This window comes from Gopherus flavomarginatus, chromosome 2, assembly GCF_025201925.1.
Source record: "Gopherus flavomarginatus isolate rGopFla2 chromosome 2, rGopFla2.mat.asm, whole genome shotgun sequence".
Classification (NCBI taxonomy): Eukaryota; Metazoa; Chordata; order Testudines; family Testudinidae; genus Gopherus; species Gopherus flavomarginatus.
In genome coordinates this window covers 279,413,202-279,431,818 of record NC_066618.1, presented here as the reverse complement: position 1 = coordinate 279,431,818, position 18,617 = coordinate 279,413,202, and the positions used below count along the sequence as shown (strand labels likewise).

General features: G+C 42.3%; 1 protein-coding gene across 3 annotated transcripts in view; it reads left to right on the top strand.

Annotated features, from left to right (window-relative positions):
- The window catches only part of FBXO32 (F-box protein 32), a 34,623-nt gene extending 16,361 nt beyond the window's left edge, over positions 1-18,262 (top strand). For 2 of the 3 annotated variants that reach the window (XM_050941154.1, XM_050941156.1), the window contains exons 5-9: positions 1,835-1,928; positions 4,716-4,900; positions 9,064-9,246; positions 10,490-10,633; positions 13,072-18,262. In XM_050941154.1, coding sequence (XP_050797111.1) covers positions 1,835-1,928; positions 4,716-4,900; positions 9,064-9,246; positions 10,490-10,633; positions 13,072-13,161 — 696 coding nt within the window. In that variant the 3' untranslated portion in view covers positions 13,162-18,262. The remainder of the gene's footprint in view (positions 1-1,834; positions 1,929-4,715; positions 4,901-9,063; positions 9,247-10,489; positions 10,634-13,071) is intronic. The other variant, XM_050941155.1, reaches the window with a different exon arrangement.
- The last annotated feature ends 355 nt before the right edge of the window (positions 18,263-18,617 follow it).

Sequence of the window (18,617 nt, the reverse complement as noted above, 5' to 3'; positions counted from 1 at the left end):
TAAAGAAATCCAAAGATGCTGACCTGGGTGCTCACATTACTGTGTGGACAAATGGAGTCTGGCAAGTTGATCATGATAATTGAAGGTCACAAGGTTAAACAATTCAGTACTAGGAGATTATTACTAAGGCTATTTTAGGGCAAGGACATGTTCTTGTTTGTACATCCATTGTTCTAAGAAATCTTGGGAAAATTTAAAAATATTTCCAACATCTTGCTAATTAATTTATGCTTCAGAGCATGTAATACACCAGACCCTCCTGTTTAGGTGAGAGCCACCATGGAATTTTGTTACAATATATGTACTAACTATTACCTCACAAGACTATTCTTGCATATTTTCTCCCCACTCTGCCGCCCAAATGATGTGTCATGATAGAAGGCAGACTGCCCTCATGAAAAATGTGAGACTGTATAGGACTTTTTTTTTCTTTCCTGTTGCTTTATACCAGTCATGTGAGGTTTAAGATATTAATAGAAAGTAAACTCAGAAAGCCATCTGTTGACGTTTAAAGTTGGCCTGGAAGATAAATGGAAGAGGAGACCAGTCACTCGGGGCACTTTGCAGCTCCTAGGTGACAGTCACATGCTGGTAACAGAGCTGAGTAAAATGGGCAAATGATTGCAATAATACCCCTATGAGCTCATGGTTTATGGCAAAGTACCAGTAATTTTATGACTACATTCCTGTTGTTCTTATAGCTAGGCAAACAATCCAACTCAAGACTTACCAACTCTTGTCAGTAACCATCTTAGCTATTTGACATAAGGAATTGCAACTTCTCAGCACTCATCCTTTTTCCCAGCAATGGGATAGTATAATCGCTGATGATAACGGATGAATAGGCTAGCCCTGTGATAATATGTGTAGATTGATGGTAAGATAAAGGTTTTCTTATTCTGTTCTAATTTAGAAAGGAATCTAAACAAGTGGAATGGTATGTAGAAAGTGTGTATTTTATAAAATACATTAAAAGGCTTAAAGGGTTACTGCCAAGTAACATTTTGGCCCACAATTTTACAAATCCTAAAGCTAACAGAAAAGCTTCCTATAAAATTATTTTTCTACTGAATTAAAAAAAGGAGAGGAACATCTTCAGTAATTGCAACCCAAACACTGCAGCACTGAACGAGTACATGGGAACCAAAAAGTCACATTGACTAGGAGTGCATCCTAATGAAAAGGGAAACTGAGACAGTATCGATTGACAAGTTAGAAAGTAAACCAAACAGCATAAATAGGGAAAAGTGAAATAAATTATTTACATTTTTTCAGATCTAATAATAACTTAATAAAAATGAAGGAACTTTGGTTTGTCTTCCAAAAAAAAAAAAGACTCAATCTTTCCTCTTAATGAAAACTCCAGTATAAAACACACATAACAAAAGAGTGAATTTTATTATTATATGTAAATTGTAGGATTATGCTTATAAATAAGATTCTCTCAGAAACGAGTCTCTGCTTCTTGTTCTCTTATCACACTATTTGTTTATGTACTAGTGAAGGACACTGACATACCATTGTTCTTTCAGTATGAATTGTCATTGTCTGTTAGTCTGAATGGTAATTTGTGGCTTCCCTACACCTTTAAACCATGAAGCAACATTTCGGGTTAAAGAAAGTAGTTTAAATAACAACCTGTTTTCCTCCACTGTGTGCTTAATTGTTTGGCTCTTTTCTCCCCTTGGATCTGTCTTCATTGTGGTTCTGCCTGCCCTCTTTTATTCCAGCAGTAAACAAGTATCTGAACTCTTTTGCTGTGTCATGTGACTAGAAGTCAAGATTAGAAAAATATCTCTGTACTCTAGCTGGCAACTTCTATTTTTATCCACAGCTGTTGGAGCTGATAGCAAAGTCTCAGCTAACATCGCTGAGTGGAATCGCCCAGAAAAACTTCATGAACATTTTGGAAAAAGTGGTGCAGAAAGGTAAAAAAAATGTAACAATCATGGTTTGTATCCAGTGTGTCCAATGATCACCATGTCCATGTTCATCAGTGTGCAAGACTTTTTTGCAGGGAGGGGCGTGAAGACAAAACACTGGGCTAGTTAATTTTCCTCTGTCCCTTCTGGAAAGGGACTCTCAGGGCAGGAGGGGGTTTGAATGAAGATCTTAGTGGATCCCCCTTGTGGAGATTCTTCCTCCTCTAACTCCTGGGGCGATTCTGCACCAAAAAATTAAAAATTCTGCAAATTTTATTTGTCAAAATAATGCAATATAATCATACCAGTTTCAATTGTTTTGATAAGTTATTTAAACTACAATACAGAAAAAAGTCACAATAACTATTCATTTCCTAAATACATGAAAATTAAGTTATAACTACTTGGTAACTAATACTCTGCATTCAAGTTATAACCCTGGATTTTCATTTAAATTACATTACAGAACAACAAACGGAGGGGAAGAAAGTAGAATGTCATTTTAAATTACTCAGACTTTCGCACATGAGAGTCATACAGTTTTGCTAATCATTGTCCCGGACCTAGCTGGGTACTTTGGGAAGTGCTTGGTTCTGATTGTCCTGACATTTTATTGACTGGCTTGGTAAATGTTTTACTTGCCCTCAAAAATCAGTTTTGTTTTGTTTTGTTTTTTTTAAGTGGGTAAGTAAAAATCTAACCTCATCATGCCACTTTGGCACAGGAAAAAAGGGAGAAAGTGCATAGATCTTCCTAGATGATTCCCTTACTGTCATTTATAAGGCTTTACATCACTCTGGCAATGTATGGGCCTTAAAACTTTAACAGGTTTTTATGCTCCTGGGGAATTGACTAAGAATGGGAACAGTTAACTAACAATAGAATAATTAACAATGTTACTATGCAGACAGGTTGCTACATTTCTGCCTCAGAGAATGAAATCAATTATTCATCAACAAAATGTGCTTTTTTTTGAGAACAGCTATTTTCTTTAATTTAAAAACAGACAATTTTCAGTAACATGATAATATTTAAGTGTTTTTTCAATTCTCAAGAAGTTACATTTTACTAGGCAGGCAGGTGGCTACACTTCTGCCTCGGGGACAGAGTCTTCCTCCTGCATAGCAAAAAGGCCTACCCTCCTCCATGCCTCTTGAGCCACAGTATCAAGAGAGAGGGACAGAGTCTCTCGCACTTGTTGGCCAGCCCCGCCACCTGATGGTGATCAACGTCTTCCCCACAGGCACGCACACCTAGCCCCCCTCCCGCTGCAGTGATTTGGGTCTGAAGCTGCTCCAGGCATGCTGGAACAGATGTGCTGCCTGGACTGCCAGGGAACAGATGTGTGTGTGTCCCCCTTTCCCCCCGCCCCCTAGATTTCTTTTGCATTTTTGTGCATGAGGCACAGAAATATGCAGGTCATATGAATTCTCTGCCCCTGCATGGGCACAGATTTCTGTCAGGAGTATCCTCTCCATCATCCTATTGGGAGGAAGGTCAGGGTCCCACACACCCCTGTCTGCAGAATAGGCTGTTTGGTCCTGCCCCAAAATCTGGCAGACTAGAGAGGAACTGCAGGAGGCCAAGGCTGGCTGCATAAAGGCTCTGTGCTTCCTTCCTAACGCTAGGCCCTAGTCACTTCCAAGGCTTCCTAGCAGCTGCACCACCAGGGGCTCCCACTGGCCATGGCTGCCCACCTAGGGAAAGGAGTCTGTCAGGGCCGACATTACTTTTTTCTGGAAATCTCTGTCGGGTCACAGTGTGTGTGTGTGTGTGTGTGTGTGTGTGTGTGTGTGTGTGTGTGTGTGTGTGTGTGTGTTTTGGGGATTCCCCCTTCCCTGGTCAACCCAATCTCCACTACCTCTCCTTGTGTGGACCCTCAACCTTCAGAGGACCCTTGTAGGAGTAGAGCGGCAGGGCAAGAAGAGCTATAGAGGTGGCTGAGCCTTTGTTTCCACATGAACTGGTTGGAAGCAGGGCAAGAGCTGTGTGTGGAAGGTCTCCTCCAAGCACCGATCTAAGGGGGACAAGTTGGCTAATGTTCCTAGACTGGCTGTTAGAAGCACTGTAGAAAGGCCAGACATCTTTCCTCAGCAAAGTTCCCTCTAGGCTGCATGGCCAAGGAGCAGGCTATCAAGGGCCACGCAGGTGGGGAGAGCTGAAGCTGCCGCAGCCGATGGAGGACGTGCCTCTCCCCCAGTCCCAGCCTCGGAGCTGCCGTGGCTGAGGGAAAGGGCTGGAGGGAGTCCTCTCTCATCTGCCACAGTCCCAGGGAAGCCTGCACCCCAAACCCCAAATCTCCAGCTATAGCCCTCACCCCCCCACACTCCAACCCTCTGCCCTAGCCCTGAGCCCTTCCCACACCCCAACCACTGATTCCCAGCCCCACCCCAGAGGCTGCAACCCTCAGCTGGAGCCCTTATCCACCCCGCACTCCAACAGTCTGCCTGAGCCCCCTCCCACATGCTGAACCCCTCGGCTCCACCCCTGCTACACATGACCTCCATATGTAAAAAATTAGAGGGAACATTGTTCCTTAGGTCAATCTCTTGTACAGTTATTAGGGAACATCTCTGACAAATGTTTCCTGTCTGATAAACTGTCATGTCTAGACAGAGCAGTCCTCCTCTACTCCCTCCTTCCCCCCACAGTTCCAGATTTGATACTTTTTGGCCTAAGATCATAGAGAGTAATTCTTACAAAGCCTCCAGAAGAAAGTAGATATTGAGAATGTATTTAAACATTATAGTCTCTTTTTAAAATATATTTTTCTTCTTCTCTCTGCCTCCAAAGTCCTTGAAGATCAGCAGAACATCAGGCTAATAAGGGAATTGCTGCAGACTCTCTACACATCACTGTGCACCCTGGTACAAAGGGTTGGCAAGTCTGTTCTGGTTGGAAACATCAACATGTGGGTACACAGAATGGAGACTATTCTTCACTGGCAACAGCAACTGAACAGCATCCAAATCACAAGAGTAAGCAAGAATCCAAGCCCTCACTTAGAGGCAAATGATACATTGGCTCTTTCATGCAACCTTATCATGCAGCTGCAGCTCCTGCCTGTGTAATTGGATCATAATGAGCATTCTTAGACTTCACACACAGCCTGCCGGTGGAGAGAATTTGGATTAAGATTTGAATTCAATTGGATTAGACAGGGGGAGGCTTTTTTTTAAGTATTACTTTTATTCTGACTTTCAAGTGGAAAATTAAACCAAGATGCAAAATGTTTTTCAGAGTTACATGGTAACATTGCATGTTTCTCTAAAAACAGCTTCATTTAGAAAAGCTGACCGCATGATGAAGCCTGGCATCTTCAAGTGCTCCTCAAATCACCCACTGACTCCACAGTCAGGCCTGCTGTTAGTAGTAACCAAAACCATTTAGGCCTCTAAATGGTCATCAAATGCTGTGTGAGTGGAGTTTGGTCTCACTTCAATTCCTTTTGGATAGATGCTCACGTTTCACTGGCAGTCTCAACAGAGGGTCAGAGTCAGGGCTAAGGCAGAATGATGAGACTCGAATAGCACTTGTACTAGTATTGTCTGTGACTCAGTACTGGACTTTAGTTTCTAATGTTGCCAATATATCTGTCCCCTTTCCTAAGAGTCCCACTCTCACCTTGAAGTTAATTGCAAAATTCCCATTAACCATAGTGACACTGGGACATGGGCCTAAATTAATTGAAATGCAAATTTTTTCCCAGTAGGCTGCTAAAGAGGCATCATGCTTGGCTGCTGCTAATAGGCAAGAGAGGTGCTTGCGCTTGCCTAAGTAATTTCAAAATGTGTGCAGGGTAAGCACTATCTAGGGAACCCTGAAGGAGCGTAGCTGCAGTGCAAGGACCTTGGGATGAGGAGAGAGAAGTTAAGGGACAATGGGGAAAGGAGGCTTCTCTGGACTCTGAGAAAGTCTTAAGTAAAATCCACAGCCCCAGTCCTGCAATTATCTCTGTGACGCCAGACACACACTGTCTTCCATGAGACCATAGGTGCTGACTCCATGGGTGCTCCAGGGCTTGGGCACACACAGAAAAAAATTAGTGGGTGCTTAGCACCCACTGGCAGCCAGCTCTCCCTCTTCCTCCCCAGCACCTCCTGCTCACTGGGGGCCCCGCCAATCAACTCCTCCCTCTCCCTCCCAGCACCTAAAGCCTGCTGTGATCAGCTGTTCCGCAGCATGCAGGAGGCACTGAGGGGCAGAGCAGGTATGGGGCATGCTCAGGGGAGGGGGTGTGGCGGGGCAGGATGGAACAGGAGTGGGAAGAGGCGGGGCAGGGCGCTTGGGATAAGGGGTCCAGGGTAGGGGGTTGAGCACCCCTGGGGCCCAGAGAAAGCTGGCGCCTGTGCATGGGGCTCCTTGAAGGTGCAGGGTCCTTGCACAGAGCTCACTGCAAGATCAGGATCCAGCTGCTTGACTCAATAGTTAAAACTATTTTATCTCAGCACCAGGCCAGTATACCATCAGGTTAGAAAATCCTGAAGACCAGTTAAAAAATCTATCAATCCCAGCCAATGTTCTGTCATAGCACCACTTGTGAACTGAAGTGTGTGTGTGTTTTACATACATTTGTTTACTTTTTGGCCTAAACATGGTCGGCTGGCCTTTCTTTTAAAAAATTGTTTAATGTCTCAAGCTGTAAAGCTTGCAAAAAATGTAATTTTCACACCACTGAAGATGATTTCTTGTCAAGCTTGAACAAAAGCAGCTGTGTTTAAAGGAGGGGGGGAAAGAGCAGTATTACAGGCAGTTGGCCACTTACTGCAAGTATACCAAGTGCTTTTGGTATTTCAGAAGGAGAAAAAATGTCTTAACAGCCAAGGAGTCTAAAGCTTGAGAAATATATACTGAGCATTGTAGTACTTACTAGCTTAAAAAAAAATCCTGTCAAGGAAATGAAGGTTAACATAGGACTCCTCTGATCTAGAGTGTGTTCCTTTAAAAAGAAAAAAAAAAGTCATGTTTGAAATGTAGCAGATAAGTCTTCGGCCCTGATTCAGCAAAACCCTGAAGAATGTGCTTTAGTCACATGGACTTCATTAGTAAGCTGCGCAGGTGTCTTATTGAGTTCAACGCATTTGAGCCTAGTCCTGCACATTTTACTCATGTAAAACCCCCATTGACTTATGTGGGTATTTCATCTGTAAAAAGTGCAACTTCATTAGTGAATGGAATTTGAGGGCACTAGTAAATTATATACAAGACTTCCATGTTATCCACAGCAAACTTGACCTAAATTCTGCAGCCTGGGATAGAGATCTGTCACACCCCAGTGGAGCAGACTGGACTGTTGCACCAACTCTAGGTCAATAAAAACCTTGCTGTTTTTTTAATTTAATTGAAATACACAAATGAAGCAATCTTTACAGTTTGCTCTGTGTTATTTAATTCCATATGGAATTTAGTTATGCAATGCACTTATATTTTTAATTTGTAGTGTGCTTCAGAGTTTTGTATTGAGTTTCTACAATACAAACTGCATTGTAGAAGTTGTCAGAGGGAAGTTGAGTAAGAAACCTTTTGGGTTTTAGGGGGGGTATATGAGAGGCTGCTTGGGATCCTGAGATAAGAATATTGGCTAGATGTCCCTATTAACAATGACCAGCAGCAAAATAGTTAACAGTAGTTTTCCTAAGTTATCACTCAGAGTTTAGAGTCAACACCCCACTGAGATGAGTGGGATTGTTCACTCTTTTTGGAGCTATTGTTTCAGGCTACTGGAAGATGGAGTTGTGTCTGTTTATGGTGTTCTTGGCAACCAGAAGGGCTAGAAAATTAATTATTAATGAAAGATTACCAGAGTTTTTGTCGCAGTGGATGGGCTGTGCAGCATATGCTGCTGCTATGGAGTTGCAGAGTACACTGGGCCCTGTTATAGATTAATAACTATGTGGCTTACTGAAGGGTTACAAAATGGGAACTTTTGTGTCTAAATAAATATTTATATTATGCCTTTGAATGGCCAGACACCATCCAAACACTGGAGACGGGGTCATATTTTAAAAATAGTCCCACAAAATTTTCCTTAGCTGATCAGCTATTTGTATTTTGTTTTAAACAGTTAACTGCCCTGCCAGTTGCATGTAGGGTGATGTGACTGCAACTTAAAATAGAGGCATCTTGGTGCAGGACAGCTAAAAACTTGGCACATTTATTTGAGACTCTTAACATTGTTTCACTGTTGAGCGCAAGCCTGCAAACCTTTACCACATGAGTACGGAGTGGGCACTAGTGTAGCAGTTGGAGCCCATTTCCTGGTTCTTAGGTCTTGATGGCACTGGGGATTTTCCCTGAATTCAACAGTCTGTATCCCGTTACCAGTGTAGCTGCACGTATGCAAACCCTAGTATGACAGACAGAGCCACTGTATGGAGCCCAGTGCTAAGGGCCATTAGTAGAGATAGTGACTTTCATTGTCTAGACCAAGAATTTGCATTGGTGTAGCTAAACTGGTTACTAGACAACGATGACTGTAATTGAGGCAAATCCACAATGTAGACATGGTCCTAGAAGTATCCCCTGTAGGAAACAATTTAAAAAAAAATACTCTTAAATATTTCCTGGGTAACAGGCGGCATTGCCAGCAATGTTGTAGGAAACAATTAAAGGGAAATATTGATTGGTACCATTACTAGTGAACATCTCTACTTGGCTAATATAGGATCATGTGACCCTGCAAAGTAAAACACAGTTGTCTTAGTGGGACATGAAATTTCCAAGGGACTTAAACTGTATAGACTGGAGGTTTAACCTGTTAGGGAACAGTATTTCCCCTCCAGTTATCTGAAGTGACCTACAGACAGTAATGCCCTGGTCCACTATAGTGGAGCTTGGGCACCATAAACCTCCTCTCCAGTGGTGAGGGGGGTAAACCGTGCAGTTAACGTTTGATAGCACAACACAATTGTTGCTCTGCCACAGTAAATGGTGGATACGGGTACTTTTCTCGCTGGAAGTAATGGCTCAACAACACCACAGCCCATCACAGGATCCCCTAGGGGAACTGATCTGTCCCCTGGATGGGAAATTATCCAGTGTCACTGCATCTTGTGTATATAAAATATTTAGCAAGTAGTACATTGCTCCCATTTAGAATTGCCTGCTTTTCACTAACTGAGCTCTTACACTTTTTTCCCAGCCTGCCTTTAAAGGAATGACCTTTACAGACCTGCCGTTGTGTTTACAATTAAACATCATGCAGCGGCTAACTGATGGGAGAGACCTTGTCAGCCTTGGACAAGTGGCCCCTGAATTGCAAGTGCTCAGTGAGGACCGGCTGCTGTGGAAAAAGCTCTGCCAATACCATTTCACAGACCGACAGGTAATGGGATGAAAGTTAAACCTCAATCAATCTCCTATTGTAACCCATTTGTGATTGAACACACATAGAGACATCTTCCAGATCTTTGACTGCTTCTTTGTTCTGAGGCGCATGCTGTGAGTTTCTAATATGGGATGACAAGACAATGGTGATAAAGTTCTGATAGTGTTGTAAATGCCACAATACTGGTGCCTGAAATAGAAGGCTGCAGCATCAATAACGTCACACGCACCTCCTCCAATCTAGGCTGCTAACCTATCCACATGGCCTCGGATGGTAACACTGCTATTTGTACCATAGGTTTACAGAGTTCTGTGTCTGTGTAGTTCCCAACAGTAACTGCCCACATCAAAAAACCATCGTCACAACTGGCAGCGTTGCTGACAGTCTCCATGGAGTGGCCAAGGATTGACTGGACTATGAACTATCCTCTCTTTCCCTTTAGTGGGAAGATCCCCCCCCCCACACACACACACACAAAATCTGAGTTGTTCACTGTTGTTGGCAAGCTAACTCTGTTACTATATTGTATCTGTTTTGAGGGTAAAGATTTTCAGTCTCTAGGGCTGCCAGTCTGGCACCATTCATAAGCACTAAATATACACACACAAATTGGGGGACCAGATCTTCACCTAGTGTGAATTAGCATTGTTCCAGTGACTTCAACAAACCTACACAGATTTACGTCTGCTGAAGATCTGGCCCCGGATTCTGGGAAGATATTTTTTTCCTATATTGACTATATGTCACATGGTGTGACAGATCCAAATCTGATCTTCACCGCTAATGAAGATGTCCTAAAAGTGAATGTCTCAGAAGCAAATACTGCAACTCCAGGTTCAAAGATAGATCTGTGCAGAAAAACACGTTTAATTCCTGAAACCACTACATAGAGTAAAGTTTGTTATCCCGATAGTCATTTTTAGCGTTTCTGAATCATGGTGATGTGTGGTAGCATTAAGCCCTTGGAGCCATTGTATAGCAATGTGCAACAGGAAGGAATCTGTGTAGAAGGTAAGATTGGTCTCTAGTATTGATATTGTGTAGTGTATTTAGAATAAGGAGACTGTTAATGTGGAGAGGCTCAGAACAGATTCTCTTGCCACTACAGATGAGATCATGTGGAGATCAGCAAGAATTACATGCTGGCTACTATGTGCAGGAGGAGGAAGGTCTTGAAGTGGTACTGCCAACAAAACTAAACCTTCATGTACACTCAATCCACTCTAACTCTGATTTTTAGATTCGTAAACGGATAATCTTATCTGAGAAGGGGTTGCTGGATTGGAAGAAGATGTATTTTAAACTTATAAGATGTTACCCGAGGAAAGAGCAGTATGGAGACACACTGCAGCTCTGCAGACATTGCCACATCCTCTCCTGGAAGGTCTGGATATTTTGCTGGTATTTGATTGAGGGCCTGATTTCTCAGAAGTGCTGAATGCCCACTCTAATTCAAGTTAACGGGAGTTGCAAGTGCTGACCTTCTCCAAAAATCAGGCCAACCCCACTTAAAGCTTGCTTACTCTCTATCTTAAGAAGTTCCTTCACAGTTTCCTGTTACTCCCTGGGGCCTTATCTTTTCCCCACAGGATCTAGTGGGGGTTTCTTGCCCTGTGATGAGAGAAGAAGGCCCCTGGAGTGCCACAGCAAATTTGAGGCATTTACAGAAACCTGGGGACAAATTCTGCTGTCCACTACAGTGGTGTAAATCTGAAATAACTCCATTGACTTCAGAGTTACTCTGGTCTAACACAAATTTAACTGACAGCCAAATCAGGTCTCTATCCTTTGGAGATGAGTCGGAGAGCGAATTTGAATCCTTGTCCTTCATCTCCCTTGAATTGATAACTGTCCCTAAAATCTAAAGCCGTGCCTTGACCTGTTCCTTGCCAAAGAAGAGTATAACATTTATTATAGAATTCTATAAGAATAGAACTGGAAGGGATCTGAAGAGCTCATCTAGTCTATCCCCCTGTGCAGAGGCAGGACCAAGTAAATCTAGACCATCCCTGACAGGCATTGGTCTCATCTGTTCTTAAAAACCTCCAGTGATGGGGATTCCACAACCTTCCTTGGTAACCTATTCCAGAGCTTAACTGTCCTTATAGTTAGAAACTTTTCCCTTGCTGTATATTAAGCTGATTACTTCTTGTCCTCCCTTGAGTGGACATGGAGAACAACTGATCACAGTCCTTAACATATCTGAAGACTGTTCTCGGGTCTGTTCCCTACCATCCCCAAATCGTCTTTTCTCAAGACTGAACATAGCCAGGGTTGGTTGGTTTGTTTTTTCATAGGTCAGTTTTTTTTAAAACCTATTACGATTTTTGTTGCTCTTGTCTGGACTCTCTCCAATTTGTCCATGTCTTTCCTAGTGTGTGGCACTCAGAACTGGACACAGTACTCCAGCTGAGGCCTCACCAGTGCCAAGTGGAACTGCTGCCTCCCATGTCTTAGATACAGCACTCCTGTTAATACACCCCAGAATATTAGCTGTTTTTGTATCTACATCACATGGATCACAAACTGAACATGAGCCATCAACTATGACCCCCATCAGAGGCAACGCATAGGGGGGCATGTGAGGTCAAGTGCCCCCCAGATGGGCCTGCTAGGGAAAGAGGAAGAGGGGCTCTGTCTTCCTGCTGCACCTCCCCCCAGCATGCTCAGCACCAATCCTTGGCAGCTGGGCCAGGGCAGGGAGTGGAGGAAGTAGGACTAGCTGCTTCTCATGCAAGCCACACTGGATTGCTGGTCCTTGCAATGCAGCAGCTGCCTGAGAGAGCCTGGCTGGGGAGGCGAAGGCAGGCCACTCCCCACCTGGGCCTGGCTGCCAGGGACAGGGGCTGAGCGAGCCAGAACCTCCTCTTTTGTCCCCCCCCCAGCACATTTCTGGCTCGCTCAGCCCCTGTCTTCAGCAGCCGGGCCCAGGACTGACCCACTGCTGCCCAGGGAGTGACCCACCGCCACCTCCCCAGTCTAACTCTCTCAGGCAGCTGCTGCACTGCACGGAGCAGGGAGCCGGAGCAGCCAGCTTGAACCTCCCGCTTCCCGCCTGGGCCCGGCTGCCAAGGAGAGCAGCCAAACGTGCCAAGGGGAGGGTGACACAGCGGGAGAAGGACAGAACGCCCCTCCTCCCCCAACAGGTAACATGGGGAGTGGAGAGCGTGGAGGCCCTGGACCGGGGTCGCTGGGCAGAGGAGATAGGTGGGGCTATCATGTGTCCTCCCGTTTATATTGTGCCCCCCCACACCAGTATGGGGAGGCACGAGTCATCTATGAGCCTCCACATCCTTTTCAGCAGTGCTGCTGCCTAGCCAGTTATTCCCCATTTTGTATTTGTGCATTTGATTTTTTTTCTTCCTAACTGTGGTACTCTGCACTTGTAATTAATTGAATTTCATCTTGTTGATTTCATACCAATTCTCAAATTTATCACAATCAGTTTCAGTTCTAGTCCTGTCCTTCAATGTGCTTGTAATGCCTCCCAGCTTGGTATCATCCCCAAATTTGATAAGCGTACTCTCCATTCCATTATCCAAGTCATTACTGAAAATATTGAATAATACCTGACCCAGAACAGACCCCTGTGAAACCCTACTAGATGCATCCTCCCAGTTTGACAGTGGACCATTGAGAACTACTCTTTGAGTACAGTTTTGCATCCAGTTGTGCACCCACCTTATTGTATTCTCAGCTATGTACTCTAATCTACCAGTTTGCAAATTGGATGTGCAGCATGTGGCACACAGAGCATTGCTAAACCAATTAAAGCTGTGACACTAGTTCTGTAGCCTCTCTAACCGGATTATTTTTTTGCAGGGTACTGATCATCCTTGCACAGCCAACAACCCAGAGAGCTGCTCCACTTCTCTTTCACCCCAGGACTTTATCAACTTGTTCAGATTCTGAACCCTGGTTCTTCACAGCATATCCTATTCCAACAAGACACTTTATAGCGCTCAGCTTGGACATTGAACTTGTAAATAGTGTAAATGTTGATGTTTGTTTGAAGCTCCTGAGTCAAGCAAACAAGAGGCTCTTAGAGACGAAAGGTGAAATTGCTCGCTGACGTTCGATGTTTAAGAAATATGGACTTCTAACAAGGCTGGCGTGTATAAGCAATGTTGTAAAAAGTCACCTTTTTATTATCCGAGTACAAGATACAAGGCAGAAATTTCTTTCTGTTTAGAAGTTAAAACTTAATTTGCCCCATGGCCCTTTAAAAACTTCCTATTTTTTTCAGTTTCTAATAAATGAAAAGAAAGCAGTTTGAGACTAGGACTGTTTAACTGCTCCTCCATCTGGTTTTATTTACAATAGATATTTATAAATATGACATTTTAAAAATATTTATGGGGAAAAATTCCCTGCAACTAGTTTTAATAATACTTATATGTAAAAAAAATTGGATGCATTCAGAAATATGCATAACCTCTAGGATTTGATCCTAGTTAAAAATGAAAATAACACACCATGCCATTTTCTACCTCGAATAAATAGAGTACCTTTGAAACAACAATCCATTATGCAATGTGAACTATTATACTTTGTACAATGATTTAAAGGGAAATGATGTTTATGACCGTAAGCAAACTTCTTTTTATGTTATTGCTTACGTTTTTAATTCGTTTTCTTGCTGTACTCAATTCTTGAATACCCAGATGATGAGCGCCTTAGAAATACCTAAGATTTTACTCCACCTTCCTTTAAATTTTGTTGTCTTTATAAAAGATTAAGCAAAAAAACAAACCAAGGGTGAGGATTTGTATTTAAGGAGGGTGCACAATGGATGAATAAGGGGCCTGATCTACTCTGGATTTACACCTGTCTGAGATCAGCATCTGGTTCACTGGGTCTGAATCCCCCCACCTTGTGTAACTCCACTGAAATAAAGACAAAACTGGTGTAACTGGGAGATGACTCAGCCCCATAGAGCTAGTGGAACTGTGCGAGTTTACATTCACTGAGGATCTGGCTTATAGCATGTAAGATAAATACTATTTGTTTGTAACTGCTGTTAGAAACAGGAAGAGCAGCGAGGAAAGCCAGCCATAGAGTCCTAGTGTAATACGGGTACAGTCAGTCCTTAGGGTAAATAGGATTTCTAATCACGTGACATCCCATATCATTTCTATGGATCATAGAAATGGAAAATAATTTACCTAATCCATCTCCCTGCCAGTGCCAGATTAACAGAGATACAGTGAGAATTAGTGCTTACAAATCTTGATCCCACTGAAAATAATGGCCAAACTTCTAATCTCCTTTATTATGTATAACTCATGAATTTGACAAACTTAATCTGGCAGATTCCAGTCCATGTATAAAAGTTTTGAAAGCCTACATAGAAAAAATCCTTGCAGTTGTCCTATAGCAGCGTTCATGTACAGCACTTTTCCAACACTGTACGCAGAGTGCGTAAGCAAGGTGCCTAAGAAAGATAAACATTAATAGGTTGTATGGTATGGACAAAAGAGTTGCGAGGAAGAGGAATACTCAGGATAAATCAGGAAGAACTACTTGAGTTTAATTATTTAATAGTCTGTTCCTTTTTTTACAGGTTTTATAATTGATCTCTAACACTTTTCTGCAGCTGTTTATATATATTTTTGCAACAGTATTTGCATTTTTACAAACTAAATCACTTTGCATGCTCTTTCAGTAGTTGTGGGGGGAAAAATGAGTGTTTAGATTGAATGGTGGGGATGGAGACTGCAGCCCTGGTGAGGGGATATCCAGGAGAATGCTTTAACAGTAACTGCCATTTGTTGCATTCCAAGGCAGAAGGTTTGGTTCTTCCAGAAATCTCTTTCAGAGACAGGGCAAGAGACACTCCCATCAGAAATCATTTTGCATTATGCAGAGAAGGGAATAAAATAGTTTGACGATGGAGACCTTGCCCTCCCTCCATCTGCTCTCAACTCAAAGATGGGTCAAAAGAGTAAATTTGAACTCGGGGGAGAGGGTGTATGTTCATGTGAGTGGAAAGTGATTCAGAGGTAGTTAACCTGGAGAAATGAAACTCTAGTTATGGGAGTTAGTGTAACTGAGTAAGAGAGGCCAGTTTCTATTCTCCTGCACACCCATGCAACCCTTGTTGATGTCAGTGAGGTGTTGTGGGTATAAATGAGACTGGAATTTGACTTGATGAAAGACGAGTGTTAAGGGAAGTGATTGAAGTAGCAATGTGTGTGAAGATCCATGTTAATCCTTTCTCTAGCAGTTCAAAGTACCCTTATAACCTTTGTGCCTCCTGCTTGGAGGTCTGATTTTTTTTCCTCCTTCCTCATCTGTCTGCCCCATCTACTCCCAGTGAACCAACCTAAATAGAAGTTGTGATTTGCAATGTCAAATTTGACATACCAGCAATTGGTGTTTCAACCTGTAAAATACTTATTTTAGGTTGTATTTATTGGAGCAAGTTCCTCCTCGGTGAAACTGACATCAAGTGAATTTAACTCCAGGATCGATTCTGGAGTTAAATTCCATATATAATAGTCTGAGCACAAGGTTCTGAGTCAGGAACTTACGAACTCTAGTCCTGGCTGTGCAACTATTTCCCCTGTGGTTTTGGGCAAAACATTCTCTGCCTCCAATTCCAGTCTGTAAAATGGGGACAATAACTACTTATTGCAGTGCCCCACTGTAAGGATCAATTAGCTAATGTTTGGTAAAGCAGTTGAAGTTTAAAGTGCAGGTTCTGATTTGAAAGCACTACATGGGCCTTAAGTGAAACATTTATCTACACATTGACATTTTCAGATTGTGTTGTTTCGAGAAAAACTATTCTTACGTGGTTACTTGAGGAAGAGACCTACAGCGTGAAACCAAACGTAATGCATGCTATTAAGGAGTATAACTTATTAAATGAGTCTGCTAAAGAAAGAAATAGAACTTGCCTCATATTGTTATTTTATTGCTGCAGTCGTTACTGATATCGATCTCCTCATGAGTCTTTCCTATTCCCAAAATGGTTTATTACTGTCAAATATTGTAGTGAGTCAAATAATTCCTTTTTAACAACCACTGCTTGTGCCCAGATGCCTTAGCCTGACCACTTACAAAGGCATCGGTTTTATTTAAGTAGATTATTTGCATCTGCATGATGTGGGCTGACAGGAGACTGAAACTGAGCGGTAACAGTGGGTTTGAGGCAGGAAGGTGCAAGGCTACTTTGGCATAAAAGGGACCTCCTTATTTTCAGGGTAATTCTGGCAAAGTTATTGTAAGTTGAAAACAGGCTTTCTGTGTTTGAATGTGACATCGGAGATAATGATCTTTCCAAACAGCCTTTCATCTGGGTTGCCGTTAGGATTTCGTTAGTTTCAATACTATGAAACAAGGTCTTTGTTCTGCCTTTATCACCATAAAGACAGAGTGATTCCATTGAAACCAATGGAGTTGGTCCGGATTTACTGGTGCAACAGAGCTGAATGTGACTCAGTACAGATATTTTAAAACCACTCCATACAGTGGAGGGTGCATGGAAAGGAAGAGAAGAGAATTTTGCATTTCAGTTTCCCGGGGGAGGTGAGTATTTGAGTTTTATTTGAATTTGACAGTCACTTCAAGACGCTGAATTTCAGTTGTACATAAGCTGAGTAGTTTATACTAATGATGGTTTGGTATTTTAATGTTTGATTATGAAATGTGTGCACCTCATCTTGTATTGTTTTTTTAATTGTATTACTTCTGTTTTGTAAAATCGTTAGGAAACCTTGTACTGCTCTACAGACATGCGTCATATGTAAACGTTTAATTGCACCATACCACGTTCTGTAAATGGGAACATTGCTATCCCCCTGTTTTGAACTCCTGTAGTGACTAATGTTTGTGTTCCCATTTCTGTTTGGCTGCACAAACAACTCCTAGAACATACACATGTAGTAAACTAGCTTGTTCTGCCCAGCCAATTCTTTGGCCCGTAGTTGCTACAACTGAAATAGACCAGGAACATTTCAAATACTGTAGAGTACCTAATAAATCTTGGATGATGTCTCATATTTAAACCTTCTGTTCGCTACAATAAACCATCATGTACTTTTGAGGGGCTCTTAGTAACCTGTTGCACAGCTTCTTCTCACAGATCAGCACCTTGCCAAAAAATAGCTTTCAATTAAAACGCTAGTCTTGCTTGCTGGCTTGTTGGCAAAAACACACCCTCTCTGTGGATATGATGGGTAAACAGTTTAAAAGTTTTCCTATAGCATTTGGAGTTCTGCTTGTCGTCTAGGCACAGTAATGTGTACAGACAAGCTAGCTTTTTATAAATGCTTTCCTTCTACATGTAATGGCTCTTGTAAAGGTCCCTTCTTCTGAGCTGACTAGCCCCCTGCTGCCTCTGAGGTTGAGAAGTTCCTAAGTGGAGCCTAATCTGCAATGTACTCAGCACCTCTTTAGTTCTCCCCACTCCTATTGACTTCATTGGTAGTGGAAGATGCTCTGGATCATTCAGCTCTCTGCAGGGTCTGGCCCCAAAGACAGTAAATCTTTCCTTCTCTTGACAGTCTCCAATATATTAATAGCGTGAACACCTAAGTAACACCCCTGTTCTGGCACTCTGTAGCGCACACACAGCCTTTCCCCCGGGTGACCCCGCTGCTGTAACTGAGGGTAGTCTGGCACTTTTTGGCTATCACTTGCTGCATATAGTGCCAACAGGGCAGCTCCACAGTTAACATTTTAATTAGAAATTGCAAATGTACTAATGTTTTAGGGGCTAATCTGCAGTAATAATGAATACCTGCTTATATGTGAAAAGGAAACTTGTTTTTCCTTTTTAAATAAAGCTGTAACTAGATAAGGTATGAAGTGAAAAGCATACCTTGTGTATTAAGACTCCTATTTAATATTATTGTGTGATTAAAATCCTTCCATATAAATTATTTGCACACTTTTTTTTTCTTTGCATGTTCAACTCTGATTTTTACAGTGGTTTGGTACGAACAGTGATGTATTTTTCTAAAATGTCTTTGACACTGAATTGCAATAAATGTTCAAACAATGTGAACCTTGGCATTTAGTTGTTTGTTGCTTTCAAGTGAGTAGGCTTTTCACAAATGTAAATTGAAAGACTCACCTGCAAGTCTATCTTAAATACCATGGCAACAGGTGCTATGGTAATACCCAGAATGGATAAATCCACTGTTTTGTTGTAAATCAAAACAAAAGGTTAATGCAATTGCCTTCAGTAAGGGCCAACAAAAGGTCAATGGTTAAATGGGACTTAAGTGAGGAATAGGCCTTGTAATTCACATGTATCCAGCTGCTTCCAAGCTATGTAGTTTCCACATTGGTACTCCAAGTTGGGGGATTACATAAGCAATGTATCTTCTGGCCCTGGGAACCTGAAGACATTTAATCAG